Below are 15292 nucleotides of genomic sequence, written 5' to 3'. Positions count from 1 at the left end.
ACTGGCGTAACGTAGAACACACTATCACAGTAGCAAAGAATAATGCATGTCTCCCGTGCTGTACTAAAAATTGTCAATATATAGACATATATAGAGGCGCTTGGTCTGTTACAGGTTGGCTACCTCTGCTCTAGACTCGAGAGGGCAATTTAGCCGAGTCTTACACGCTGGTCAGACCTCTTGAAAGAGGTTGTTGGAGTACCCAAATCTCTCGATTTCAAGTCCACGGTGGTCACCATCACACGATCACGGCAGCTTCCCAGAATTAATGAGAATTAATGTTTGAATTACCATAAACTATTCCTAATTGGGCCTAAGGAGTCACAACCTCACGTTCAATTGGTCTCTAATGCATGGATATGCACCGCATAGTTCAACAGACATGAAGTCCTTCTTCCCACGGAAAAAAGAAAATATGTTTAGTCTATCAGCCCATTGGCCTTCAAGGCTAATGTAATGCATCCAGCAGCATTTGTTTAAGTAGACAAACTCTCAACTGGTTTCAAGCTTCTGGGCGTCATCAGCAGTCAGGCGTGTTGTTCTTTGTCATTAATGTGCTGCAACCCAGCAGAGTTTTACTGTGTTTGGAAACTAACGGAAGTCTGCTTAATTTATTGGCAGTAATGCTCCAACCAGCACGTAATTATTTATATATATAAGTATTGCTCTGTGTGTGTGTATATAATACAGCTTTTGGCTTTGAGCAGGGGCTCCCATTGTGAGGATGAACTGTTCTTGAAAATAACAAATAGTTTAACAAGCTTGACTGATGATGAGACCCAGGTTGAAACTGGTCTCGAGTTTGTTTGCTTGAACAAATACTGCCGGATAATATTTGCCTGGAATGTCCATGTTGACAACAAAAACATGTTACGTTTACGTCGAAGAACTTAAGGAAGTCTGTTAATTTATTGTGTTACCCACAATGCTCCCTGCCATGTAATTTGGAACACGCCCGATCTAATCAGATCTCAGAAGCTAAGCAGATTTGAGCCTGGATAGTGCTTGGATGGCAGACGACCATGTACAAACCAGGTTCTTGTACGACTTGTGAGGCTATGTGTTAGGCATTAAGAGGGCATGTGTCCAAAAAAAACCATTCTTGTACTCTACTTCTATGTGTCCACATATACACGCCTCACTTTGACCAGCGTGGCGAAACTTTTAAACACTCACAATCCACACCAGGCATGGCGCAGTCCTCATCCAGCGGTGTATTGGACAAACGTGTCTGCAGATGTGTATGCATCACGGACTGGGTCACACTGATGAGCGTGCATGTCAAATGTCATCTCGACTGAAGCACCGCCAGTTTAAATGAATCCGGGACTGCCGTGTAACCAGGTCCCCCCTCTCCTCTCATGATTCATTGCAAAATACGCCCAAGCAAATTGGCACCAGCTGCCGTTTGCGTGACTTGCGTAGAAAATATTTCCTTCTGCTGCTCAGTCCAAAGGAACGGACTCATTAAAAAAAGACTCTTTAATACTCTACCTCTTCCCCCCCCCCCACTCGTGCGCGGGGAGCGGTGGTGCAGCGGTTAGCGCGCTGCGAACCTGGCGACCCGGGCTCGATGCCCGCTCAGGGCCAACACCCCAGTGACGATTATATTTATCTGAACCGGTCATGTGCCTCCCCTAGGTCGACTCGGCCTCAAAAGTTAGTACCAGGTGCGATGTGTAAACATCGGCAATAGGGAGACAAAGGCGGCCAGGCGTGGTTCTTGGCCACCCTCCCCCTCGTGTGCCGTGCCGGCCTTTATAGGTGCTCGCTAACAGCACTTGTCCCTACAGTCTGTTAAGGCTACACGGGGGGGGGGGGAGTCTTTGTCTTTGGTGCATTGAAAAATTATAATACTCCTATTGATGCTCCTGCTGTGGTGGAGTGGCTCATGCAGCCAGCTATTGCTGCAAGGTTTTGGTAGTACATGTTGTTTATGCCATTTATTGTGAAAATTCCGTCACAGTTCCTATGATTGCTTTTTCATTGCTTTCATGGCTTTATTTTGGTGATTTCGAAAAGTGTATTGGTTTAGCCATGTTTGTTTGTTGTAGTACAGAGTTAGACTGATGGCCTAAATCTAAGTTGTCTTGTGGTTGTTGTTGTTGTTGTTTGACTTGCATCCCACTGGGATTTTTGCACACAGCGTTGGTGTACGGTGTTTTTTTCTGCAATATTTTACTGTCTTTTCTTGGATTTTCTGTTTGCACTTAGTCACATATTCACTCTTTCAGATGTTTTCTTGTTCATGTTTTTGTTTGTTGCGGTTGCACCCGATTCAAGAGCCGAATGGCTCACAGGGCCATGCCTAATAAATGAACTTGAACTTGTGAAGCACACGCGCGGTCACTGGGAGCCGGCGTGCAATGACGTCACGGCTCATTCCGTACATCGTGAGCAATGACGTAACGGCTCGTTCCGTACATCGTGAGTGATGACGTCACAGCTCGTTCCGTACATCGTGAGCAATGACGTCACGACTCGTTCCGTACATCGTGAGCAATGACTGCTCGTTCCATACATTGTGAGCAATGACGTAACGGCTCGTTCCGTACATCGTGAGTGATGACGTCACAGCTCGTTCCGTACATCGTGAGCAATGACGTCACGACTCGTTCCGTACATCGTGAGCAATGACTGCTCGTTCCATACATTGTGAGCAATGACGTCACGGCTCGTTCCGTACATCGTGAGCAATGACGTCACGGCTCGTTCCGTACATTGTGAGCAATGACGTCACGGCTCGTTCCGTACATTGTGGCCTTATCCCTTACGCCGTGACGGCGGGCCCGACTATTTGTGAATGGCAGCAACAACAGCAAAAATGCGTTGCCAAGGTGATCCAATATTTGCGAGTTGTTTTTAGTGGTGTTGGCCTCCCCCCCCCTGCTTGCCGTGGCGGCCTTCATAGGCGCTCGCTTAGAAGCCACCAAAAGTCTGTTAAAGGCTTCACGTGGAGATCTCTGGGTGGTCTAAAAGAATTGGCTGATATTGAGGCAAATGTGCCGAGACAGTGCTGCTCAGATCCTGGGTTTAGACATGGGGTCATTAGACTGGATTCTCAAGTGTCGCCGGTTCGCGGTCTCAGCCGCGGTCACCAATTGTCTGCACTAAAAAATAGAAACAAATAAAAAATCTGGTTGTCCCCTGAACTAAACTAATACCAATCTCTAAGAATTAAAACTATGAGTTGTATTGATCTATGTACATGTCCAGCATGCTCATCTTCGGCTCCTGTTTACTTTGTTCGACGATGTTTTGTTTCTTGCGCCGATAGGGGGGTAAGGGGGAAATGCTTTCGCCAATAACATGAAAGGTATTTGTTTAGCAAGCCTGTTTCTGCTGATGAGACCCAGCAACCAGGGTGCGCCATAGGAGTCTTGTGAGAATAAAAAAATAGAGTTAATTCCATGTATTTATTTACCCAAACTGCTCCCACTACAGAGCATAACGACTTATATACAAATTCATTTTTTTGCACTTTGAGGACCCAGTCAATTATAGGGAGTGCTCTCGCCATTTGTTAAACCAGAAACCACGATGATGATTTTGATGATGAGACATCAACAAAATTCGCTTCGCAAGCCCTGACTGCTGATCAACAAAATTCACTTAGCAAGCCCTGACTGCTGATAAACTGAATTTTCTTAGCAAGCCCTGACTGCTGATCAACAAAATTCACTTCGCAAGCCCTGACTCTGCTGATCAACTGAATTTTCTTAGCAAGCCCTGACTTTATTGATCAACGGATTCACTTCGCAAGCCCTGACTTTATTGATCAACGGAATTCACTTCGCAAGCCCTGTCTGCTGATCAACTGAATTTTCTTAGCAAGCCATCACTTTATTGATCAACGGAATTCACTTCGCAAGCCCTGCCTCTGCTGATCAACAGAATTCACTTCGCAAGCCCTGACTCTGCTGATCAACGGAATTCGTTTGAAGCAAGCCCTGCCTCTCTGCTGATGAGCCCCCAGAAGCGAGGCGGCTCACGGCGCGGGAGCGCTCCGTACGTGTTTTGTGAAGAGCCGTGTGCTCGGCCCTTTCGTCCGCCGCCGCCGCGTCGCCGCCGTCGGCTCCATCTCCGTCCCAGTCGTCCCAGTCCCGCCCCGCGTGGTGCTCCTCGTCCGACAGCTCCCCCTCCAGCAGCAGCAGCAGCGACAGGTTGGAGCGCGAGGCCTCGGCACGATGAGGTGGAGGAGGTGGAGGGCGGAAGATCAGGCCCTTCCTCACGGGAGACTGCCCCTCTGGCCTGAGCCCAAATGAATTGTCCAGGGCTTGGGCACAATGGAAAAAAAAAGGAATTGTGGTCAGAATTATAAACGGAAAAAGGTAAAGGTGCAAACCCGCGAGTGCTTGCCGATATCTCTGCTGGCGGAAGGTCCTCTGCTAGAGGGAGCTCTAAAGAGCCGCGTTCGAAGTGAGAGTACCCACACTTTACTCCAACACATGCAATGTGGGTGGACAGAGGCGAGTTAGGGGGTGGAGGCTTGAAGAAACTTGGACCGTTGTTTTCAACCCGTCACCAATTGCTACGATTCATCATTTGATTCAAGGCTCGACCCTAATATTTCGTCTCAGTTGACTGGCATTGTTCTTCATTCACCTTGTCTCGTTTGAAACATTGTGCCTGTCGTAATTGTCTGAATGTATACCATGAGCATATAATTTGGGTATAAATAACAGTGAGCGTGAATATAAATTTCATTCAAAGAATCGGTGCGTTGTTGTACGCTTGCTGATTTATACGTAAATAAGGTGAGGCATTTGTACGTGTTCAAAAACTCCAACGCATTCGTCAACAATACTGCCTTAGAAATGATAAAAATATAATAGGCAACACTTTGGGCAATGGCTCTTTTCCATAGCTCAGACACAGAGATGCCAAAGAGACAGCAGAGTGGATCATGAGGGTCGGACACTGCACACCATGGGGCCTGATTTCAATTAGATTTTTTTGTTTTCTGATGACCCATTTTTAAATAGGGAAATGAATAGTTACATTAAAGTTTGCGATTGAGTAACAGACAAACCGCATAATCAAAACGCATGACTACTACATAAACGAATTCCTATAAAAGTCAAATATTGCTGGCACATTGCATTGTGGGGACATCTGTTCCCATGTGACCGAGGCGCTGCTCACCTCGTGGATGCATTCCTGGGCCCTATTATCGCGTGTTGTATGGGTTCGGTTTTAATTACGACATGACGCGTAACAACGATTTGAATGTCGCAATGTAATAGAGCAGAAAGGGGTCTGGGTACAAAGTGCTTAAAAGGCAACGCTCCTGTGGAGAAGATGGGAAAAACATTTTCAGAATAGTCTGCGCATGTTTGGCCAGGAGGTCCAGCAGATCATGGTGACCTAACTTTTTGCAAAAATATCACCGCACATTTTCAGTCCACGAGAGCCAGTTTGACCGGACAGCTCCATAAACAAAAAAACATTGCCGTATTAAAGGCTGGATGTCATTAAATAGCGGGGCGCTGAAAACACCACAACAGCAACAACATCAACACAAATTCCACGCTCAGTGAAATAAGAAGATTAAGAGCAGGCGCTTGAACATGTGAATCATAAAAACAACATTTGTACGGGAGTATATTAGACATTCTTGGTTTTTTTTTATTATGATTGTCTTGGTGTGGTGGTTAGCTAGCACACGGGGCTTGTAAAATCCAGCGGTCCCGGGTGCGATTCCAACCGGCGGCGTGGCAGTCGGAACAATGGTGCTCGTTCATCAAGTCCTCCACTGTCTCTCTCCACCCAGGAGTGGGAACGTGGGGTCCACCACAGTTAGTCGATCGCCAGGTCCCAAATACGATCTCTGGAGAGCTCCCTCCAGCGGAGGCCCCTTCCGCCAGCAGCGGCACGAGCCAGCGATTGCAGGGCAACACCTTTGCCGCCTTTACCGTGTTCGTAAATTATTTTGCACGGAACCACGTTCAGTTTATTTGGCGGGCGGAGGGGAGGGGGGAGATTTATTATCATTATTATTACGACTGTCATTATTGAAGGGTGCACTTATTGAAGTGTTTTTTTTCTTTCTCCCCCCCCCCCCGCCCCCCGCGCCCCCCACAGCGTTTGTGAGAGAGGAACTGGGTGCGCGTAACTCACGGACGCAGTGCTTGCGGTCGTCCGTCAGCTTGAAGCCGCCCTGGCAGGCGCACTCGTGGGAGCCGGCCTTGTTTACGCACTCCTGCTCACAGCCGCCATTCTCAGCCAGGCACTCGTCCACGTCTGAGCGTCGGCGCGCACCGCGGCGTTAAACGAGAGAGAGAGAGACAGCGACTTAACAACAGCAACAAAGTAGTAAGAAGGAAAAGTACCCGGCATACGAAGAGAACCACTTTCCCACTGCGATGCTTCTGAACTGTCTCGGGCGGTTACCTCCAGCGCCCCGCGTCTCTGTGCTGCCCCAGCACCGTCTGCGCGGCCGTCATCGCGAACCGCTGCGACAAACGGTGGGCCAGAGCGGCTCTTCCGGATGCGTTTGCTTTTCGGGTCATTATCGCGCGTCGTTCGACGCGGTTTGCACCGTCTCGCTTCGCCACGGAGTTGCCGCCCGGCATCCGCGGAGCGAAGCGCCAGACGGTTGTCGCGCCAAACGAACGCGAAGTTCGATCCGAGAACCTTTCTCCTCAGCGTTCACGTCAAAACTTTGGGGGGGGGGGGGGGGGCGGCAGATTCGGCACCGTCTCGCGGCCCGTTGTCGTCCGTTGGCCACATTAAACGCATGATAAATATCTCTCTAATGTGTTTCTGGTTGTGTGCCGTGTGTTGCTTGGCACGATGTCCTTCGTTTCGCCCCATGTACTTGGAGCTCTACATGTTGGGAGTTCATTCAGTTCCTTCAGTACACCAAGCATCGGGACGTCAGACACCATGATTCACAGTTGATGTTTGGATCTTGTGCTGATGTTTGTTTGGTCACGGCCTCAAGTGAAACGCTGTGTTGGCGAGATGTGAATTACCTCGCCCGCTATACAGGAGGTCGTGGCTTCAATCCCGACAGTGACACCTGTATATTTGGAGTTTGCATGCTCTCCCCATGGTGTTCGCGTGGAGTTTTCTCCAGTTACTCTGGTTTTTTCCTCCACATTTAAAATTCACGTGCATTTCGAGTATTTGGCTGCTATACATTTCCAAGCGATAAGCCACTTCATTCGAGCTATCATTTGTGGCCAGGTCGCTTCTGAAAACGAGCTACGTAGCTCAGTGGACCATACCAGGCAAAATAAAAAAAATGGGTTCAGTTTAGTTTCTAAGCGTCGTGTCTCATTGCTAAACGTGGTTGCGAGATTCGTTCTTGGACATAACCGGCCAGCTGACACAATCACGATGACTGCCACGTCGCCAAACGCTCGTTGCCCGCGAGCTCTCTCAAACGGGAGGCCCTTCCCGCCAGCAAGCGGCCCCCCTTCTTTGCAACACGTTACGGAAAGGCTCCGCCGTGTCAAATGAAGACCACGGTGGGGTCGGGGGGGAGGTGGATGGAAGATGCCGTTTTTATTGTCGTTGTTGTTGTTGTTGAGGAAATCGCTGTCTTACCGTCGCACGCGCAGCCGTCGATGCCGAGCCTGTAGCCTGCCCGGCAGCCACACTCGTAGCCTCCGGGGTTGTTTGTGCAGTAATGGCTACAGCAGCTGTCGGCGGCGCATTCGTCCACATCTGCGCGCGCGCAAGAACGCAAACAGGCAGCAGCCAAGGCCAACGTTACTGAATTGTCCCGGTGCCGGGCGCTAAATCACTCCACGCCTTCAAAGTTAAATCCTTGCACACAATGTACTGCACCGTATATGCCGAGACTTGTTGTTCTGTTTCGGTGGCGAGCAGGAGACCCGCGCGCGTGCGTGCGAGCATGCGTGGAGGAACGGGCACTGTCGATTTAGTGGCCTCAACGTCGAGTCTCAACGTCGATCATCGCTCGGCCGGTTAAACGTCAATTTGGGGCATCGGCGAGGGCAGGGCACGTGATGGGGTGGCGTGAGGCTTCTCGCACCTCTTGCGAGACGTCTGGCCAGTGTGGGAGAGAGGGGCTAAGAATCGCATCGACAGGGCACTCCGAAAGTATCCTCTGCTGCCAGCCCAAATATGCGGGCCAAAAATTGCACAAGTGCAAATTGACGGGTTTACTATTAGCACCTGATACACCAAACGACACGTGGAAGAATCAACGTTTCTTTGATTCGTATAACGTTGTATATCTATATTAATATATTCACTACAATGTAATTTGTGTAAATACAATTTTTTTTAAATAAATTTGTGAGACGGAATTGTGATAATTCATCGGATGTGGGGGGGGGGGGGTTAAAGGGAGCAGGAGGGAGAACAGTTTCACTTTTAGCGCACATGCTGCCCAAGCGTCCGATGAAAGGAGTCTGTGCATTTCATTGTGAAGAATTCGTAATCTTGTTGGATTTGAAACGTGCACAGCGTGCAGCTATTATCGTGTTTTGTCGCACAAAGAACGTTGACTGCTTGCATATTTTTATCCGCCAAGGAAACGTTTGCAATGAAAGTTTTTTTTTTTCATTCTGTCCAGAATTATGAATCTCAAAATAATTGACTGCCCTCCTGCGATGTGTTCTTGGATCAAGAGAGTGGGAAGACAGAGACGGCTGTTTACATGAGCCCAGCAGATGATCGTACATACATACATATGTTCTGACACATGCCTTTAAGCCTCTTTTTAGATGCTCTACCAACGACTAGCAGTGTCTATGGAAAGCGCTGCAGTGGAAACACACTATCTTTCGGCATGTATTGTGAATTCCAGGCACGTGTTTGATTGATTAAAAACTCTGAAACTATAAACTATTTTTTTTATTTTACCAGGTAAGGCCCACTGAGCTATAGAGTTATCTTTCTGAAGCAACGTGGCCACGAATGAGGGCTCGATGAGGTGGATCATCGTGTGGAAATTTTTGCAGCCAAATATTCTAAATACAGATTTCTAATTGTGGAGAGATAAACCGGAGGGCCTGGAGAAATATCCACGCAACCACGGGGAGAGAGACACGCAAACTCCAAATATGCAGGCATTCTCAGGTGTTGGGATTGAACCCACGCACACCTGGATACCAGGCGAGGTTGTTGACATCTCGTCACCGTGGAGTTTGATGCAGTGAACAATTTGTCGTTTCTCATGACTCAAATCAATCCAACCCCCACTCCCCACCGTGTCCGCCGTGTGACACACCGCTTAACCGAACTCCTCCACGACGTCTGGCCAGTTTGTCCAAACAACAACAACAACAACCATAATCTTCTTGGTTCTTTCGGTAAATTCTAGATTTGAAGCTTTCGTGACTGCAAGGAATCATATTCTTAGGTTTTTTCGGTAAAGTCACGTAGGTAAAACATCACAATTAATGAAAATAAAATAAAATAAAAACAAAAATCACAACGTTTCTAATTCGGCTGTGATGGTCCCACCTGATGACGGAGACTTGTGTTGCCTCCGAAACGTCGTGATTTTTGTTTTTATTTTATTTTATTTTCATTAATTTTGATGTTTTACCTACGTGACTTTACCGAAAAAACCTAAGAATATCTTTCGGTAAATAAAATTATAAAAATAAAACATAATAAAATATATTATATTATATAATTTTATTGTGTTTCATTTTTATTATTTTTTTATTTCCCTTCGACGTGACTTTACCGAAAGAAATATATTATTTTATTATGTTTTATTTTTACTATTTTATTATTTCCCTTCTACGTGACTTTACCGAAAGAACCAAGAAGATGAATCCCTGCAGTCACGAAAGCTTTTAATCGAAACAACGATAATTTCAACTTGTAACGTGCACAGCATTCGCTCGCTCTCGAAAAGAGCGAGGCAATGACTCGAAGGCGCGAGGAGGTACCACAGATAAACCAGGAAGGCGGCTGCAGCAACCACGCGGTCAGCTGCCACCAACAATTGGCCAACCTCATCTGGCGGTCCCATTCGGGCTCTCTAAGAGCTCATTTTATTGGAGGTCCATCTGCCAGACATTGCAGGGCTGCACCTTTAGCTGCTGAATAAAAATAACATTCAGCATCTAATTGGGATTTGTTGAATTGTCATGATTTGTGGAATTGTCATGATTCAGGGTCATGATTTGAATGGACAATAAAACATCGCATCTAAGTTTTACCATGTGGTTTGTATCGTTTCGCCTTATATTTATTGAGCATGTACAGATCTATTGCCTCATGAGTATTAATGTCACATCATAATATGTCTTTTATGTAATTTTCATAAATCTAAAAGAGCAGAACAGAAAACCACCCCCACGATTCAATGCATGTATCATAATGGGAAGGTAGATTGTTTTTTTAAATCAAGGATGGCAAGCAAAATTTAAGAACCTGTATTATATAACATGTCCGTACATTAAATGGTCAACATTTGATCATTTTCCACCCGTAAAAAAATGCCTTCTTGTGCATTAAACTCAAATGTTACGAGCTTTGACAAGTGACACTTTACTCAATTACAATGGAGTGGCTGTTTGCACCAAATCATAATCGTTATCATTACTGTAATACGTATATTTATATTTATGGATGATGGCCTCCCCACACCACCACCATCCCTCACGATTCTGCGATGCCACAATCCATCTCACTCCTGCACGGAGAACTGATCTCATCGCTGATCTCATTTCTCCGTTTCCACAACGGTCATCCTCCCGGGTCCAATCTCTTTTTCTTTTGGCTACCATTCTTGTCTAGAGACCATCATTCCTCGTAGCCATCGCCCGTCCTTGTCCAAGTCAACTCAACTTTCTCAACAGTCAATATTGCGTCCCTCATTTCGTAGTTTCGTTCCCCGTTGGGGCACCGCAGTGGCGAGATGTTAACTACCTCGCCTGCTGGTCGTGGGTTCAAACCCGACACCTGACGATGCATGCATATGTGGAGTTGGCGTGTCTCTCTCGCCGTGGTCGCGTGGATTTTTCTCCGGTTTTTCCCTCCACATTGAGAAACATGCATTGAGAGTATTTGGCTGCTATAAATGTCCACGAGATGATACTCCACTTCGTTGAGCTATCATTTGCGGCCAGGTCACTTTTATTTAACTCTGTGCTCTTTAAGTACCCGCCGTGATATCACCCACTGCCAAACAATACCAATCATTGGTCATCTCAAATTGTCAGTACTGTCGGCGGCGGCGGCGGGGGGGGGGGGTCACGATTTGAGTCCAGAATCTTACCTTTGTTTTACATTGTCAGTGAAATATGTCACTCCTAGTGGCTGCTTGATGGTGGATGTCTCTACCGCCGCTGCTGCTGCTGCCGCAGCCACTGCCGGCCGTTGCTGTTGGGTCACCTGTGCACGTCTTGCCGTCGCTCTCCAGGACGTATCCCTGCAGGCAGTGGCATCGCGGGCCTCCACGGGCGTTCTCACACCGCTGGAAGCAGCCACCATTGTTTCTCTCACAACCGCTGATGAGCTCCAGCTCGATGCCTGAAGTCGCGCCATACGCAGCGGGGGAAAAAAACCCACACGTAATTCATCGTGATTATTAGGGCGTGAGGCTTGTTAACCCAGGTAGGCCTGGTGGCGAGATGTTAACTTCCTCGCCTGGTATAAAGGAGGTTGTGGATTTCGATCCCGACACTGACGCATGTATATTTGGAGTTTGGGTCGTCTATTACCCCGTGGTCGAGTAGGTTTTTCTCCGGGTCCTCCGGTTTTTCTCCCCACAATTAGAAACAGGCGTTTAGAGTATTTGGCTGCTACAAATTTCTATCATTTGTGGCTATATCGCTTCTGAAAAAGAGATATTCAGTTCAGTGGGCTGTGTACTGTATTACAAAAGTTATGATCACAGTAAAAAAAACAAGAATCTTAGGATGACCTTCATAATCACATAAATTTTGTCTCAACAAAACAAACAGAAACAATTATACTTTTATACTTTTCGCAGAAAAATACCACGATTGGTTTCCACATTTTTCGGAGAGAAAAAAAACCCCACAATGACTCGATGAATCAGTCATTCCCATTATTAAGAACTACTGAGACCACCTGAAGGAAGTACATTCCTCCTCCGGTGAGTATACAGGAGGTCTCACGCTCTTCGCTGAGATGCAGTGATCGTCACGCTGCCTGGTGACCTCAGGAAGTCGGTCAAATGTCTGACAATGCCCTCTGTGAGTTTGTCGCTTTCCACAGCCAACTTGTGATACGGCACCACGAACAAGGGGAGCCCTTTATGATGGTGATAATAATAATGACAAAAATCTATCTTAGCAATGAGCTCTCTGATGTGTTTTCGTGATTGGCACAATATCCGACGTTTTGCCCCACGTGCTGGGAGCATCTTCAGGAGCTTGAATGGATTGAAGCTTCCGGCTTGCGGAGGAAAACGTCGGAATACAGCGCTGAACAATCAATCGATTTTCATTCTACATGCCAATATCGCCCTCTATAAAGTGGGCATCAGTGCCACATTACAGCAGGAGGGGAACGGTACAGGGGGCACGGAGCAACGGGAACAAAAACAAAAACCCAGCACGACATCAGCGGCTCACACTGACTGAGCAACACGCGGTAGAACACGAAAACACACCGGAGGGACTTGATAGCGTCGCGGTGGTTAGATGTTAACTACCTCGCCTGGTATACAGGAGGGCGTGGGTTCGATCCCGACCCTGATGCCGGTTGTATATTTGGAGTTTGCGTGTCTCTCTCGCATCATCATCATGGTGGCTAGAATATGTTAACTACCTCGCCTGGTATACAGGAGGTCGTGGGTTCGATCCCGACCCTGATGCCTGCTGTATATTTGGAGTTTAAGTGTCTCTCTCTCATTTTCATTACGGTGGCTATGAGATGTTAACTACCTCGCCTAGTATACAGGAGGGCGTGGGTTCGATCCCGACCCTGATGCCGGTTGTATATTTGGAGTTTGCGTGTCTCTCTCGCATCATCATCATGGTGGCTAGAATATGTTAACTACCTCGCCTGGTATACAGGAGGTCGTGGGTTCGATCCCGACCCTGATGCCGGTTGTATATTTGGAGTTTAAGTGTCTCTCTCTCATCATGATCACGGTGGCTAGAATATGTTAACTACCTGCCTGGTATACAGGAGGTCGTGGGTTCAATCCCGACCCTGATGCCGGTTGTATATTTGGAGTTTAAGTGTCTCTCTCTCATCTTCATTACGGTGGCTATGAGATGCTAACTACCTCGCCTGGCATACAGGAGAGCGTGGGTTCGATCCCGATCCTGACGCCTGCGTGTTTAGAGTTTGCGTGTCTCTCTATTCTAGTGATCGCGTGGATTTTTCTCCGGATCCCCCAGGAGTTTCCCTCCACATTTAGAAACCTGCGTTTAGAGTATTTGGCTGGTACACATTTCCACGTGATAAGCCACTTCATTGGACTATCATTTGTGGCCAGTTGGCTTCTGAAAAAAACAGCTATATAGGTCAGTGGGCCTTACCCGGTAAAATAAAGAAATCGTTTAAGAAATCCTAGAGACGATTAGCAACCATTTATACGCAAGGAGCTGATTCAACGAGATTGCATGCGGAGAGAGTGACAGATTACCAATTTAGGGCAGGAGATATATTTTCATCCGGGCTATTCACAGCAACATTATAATACATATGCGTGAGCGTTAAAAGGGAGCAATAGAGTGACGCGAATTAACGTGAGAAAATGTTAGCCTGCTCGTGTCTACTGACGAGACAGTCGTTGTACTAATCAATGAAAATGCACTGCAGAAGAATTACACTGGTCAACACACTTTTTCTGGCATAAGGTATTCCAACGGGTTTAAGGTATTTTTGGGGTGCTGATTCCAAATCTGGCATCAGTTTTTGTCTATCACATCAGGTTTTTGAGATATCAAATATTGCATTTTCAATAAAAACTGCAGAAGAAAAATATTAAATAAATGTGGATATCTACATAAAATGATATTATAAACACACTATCCTAAAAATACAGCACCATATTTTAACACTAAAGCAGTCACTGACTCGCAACAACTTGCAATCATAAGTGACAGAGTTAATTTAGGGTAAAATCAATGAAAATGGGGTATGCCGATAGCATAAAAATGAGATGTGATAGAGCAAATCTGAGATCAGATTTGGAATCAGCACCCTGAAATTAGTCTAAAACAGCTGCAAAAGTCCAGGCCATAAAAACATGTTTTTTTTGTTGACCAGTGTTATTGACGAAATCAGGCTGCAGTGTTGGCCTAAAAATAATAATGAGCAAAGTCAGATAGTCCAATATAATTATTTGAACAAATTTCGATTCAAAGCTTTCGTGACTGCAGGGATTCATCTTCTTGGTTCTTTCGGTAAAGTCACGTAGTTTTTACCGAAAGAACCAAGAAGATATTTGAACAAACTAAAGAAAATAATTGTTTGAAGTTACATTCATTCCTGAGTAGGTATATCCTTTATTAATAGCATCATACTAACAGCTGGCATCCACGGCAACAGTCACGTAGGACATGTTGTACTTTTTGTTTGAAGGAACTTAGAATTTAAATGCGCAGAATGAGGCCAATTGTTCTGGCCAGCATCTGGCCTTACTTAAGCTCCACGCGTTATTGACTTCGTTTTTTTACGACTCATGCCTTGTCCACCACCTACCTGCACATTTTATTGTGACTATGCACGACTTGATCTTTAAAACGTGAATCATGCACACAGAATAGTTTACTTTTTTTCCCTTCCCGGTTTGTTTAAATCTCGATATTTAGAAACAAAAGTGTGGTTAATTTATTTGGCTGCTATAAATGTTTTTTTAATACATTATAAGCCACTTCGTTGAGTTATCATTTGTGGCATGGTTGCCTCTGAAAAAGAGCCATATATTATTGGTTCTTTCGGTAAAGTCACGTAGAAGGGAAATAATAAAATAATATTAATATAAAACAATAAAAATTCTCACGACGTTTCGACTGCAACACAAGCAATCATCATCAGGTGTGCCATTTAGTTCAGTGGACCTTACCTGGTGAAATAAAAAATAGTTTAGTTTTATACTCTTAATAGATCACGACGTTTCGATCGCCTTCTGAAGACGGTCGCTTCTTGTTGCGATCGAAATGTCGTGATCTATTACTTTTTCTACCTACGTCACTTTACCGAAAGAACCTGCAGTCACGAAAGCTTCAAATCGAGTTTAGTTTTAGTTTGTTACATCTTTTATGTCAACCCGATGCTAGATATTCGGTTGATTTAAACAAGTCTTCAATGTCACATTGCTTACGTAAATAACACAGTGGCTTTTATTGAATGCATTTACAAATCTAGGCCT

The 15292-nt window shown here is 45.9% G+C and overlaps 1 protein-coding gene across 3 annotated transcripts in view; it reads right to left on the bottom strand.

Moving 5' to 3' along the window:
• LOC144942746 (uncharacterized) overlaps nucleotides 1–15292 on the bottom strand; it is a 109334-nt gene that overhangs the window by 35957 nt on the left and 58085 nt on the right. For all 3 annotated transcript variants that reach the window (XM_078869622.1, XM_078869623.1, XM_078869624.1), the window contains 4 exons: nucleotides 11332–11469; nucleotides 7555–7674; nucleotides 6121–6243; nucleotides 4013–4276 (listed from right to left, as the gene is read on the bottom strand). In XM_078869622.1, coding sequence (XP_078725748.1) covers nucleotides 4013–4276; nucleotides 6121–6243; nucleotides 7555–7674; nucleotides 11332–11469 — 645 coding nt within the window. The remainder of the gene's footprint in view (nucleotides 1–4012; nucleotides 4277–6120; nucleotides 6244–7554; nucleotides 7675–11331; nucleotides 11470–15292) is intronic.

This window comes from Lampetra fluviatilis, chromosome 28 (genome assembly GCF_964198595.1).
Source record: "Lampetra fluviatilis chromosome 28, kcLamFluv1.1, whole genome shotgun sequence".
NCBI lineage: Eukaryota > Metazoa > Chordata > Hyperoartia > Petromyzontiformes > Petromyzontidae > Lampetra > Lampetra fluviatilis.
Note: the sequence above shows the minus strand (reverse complement) of the source record. Positions and strands in the feature narration are given on the sequence as shown.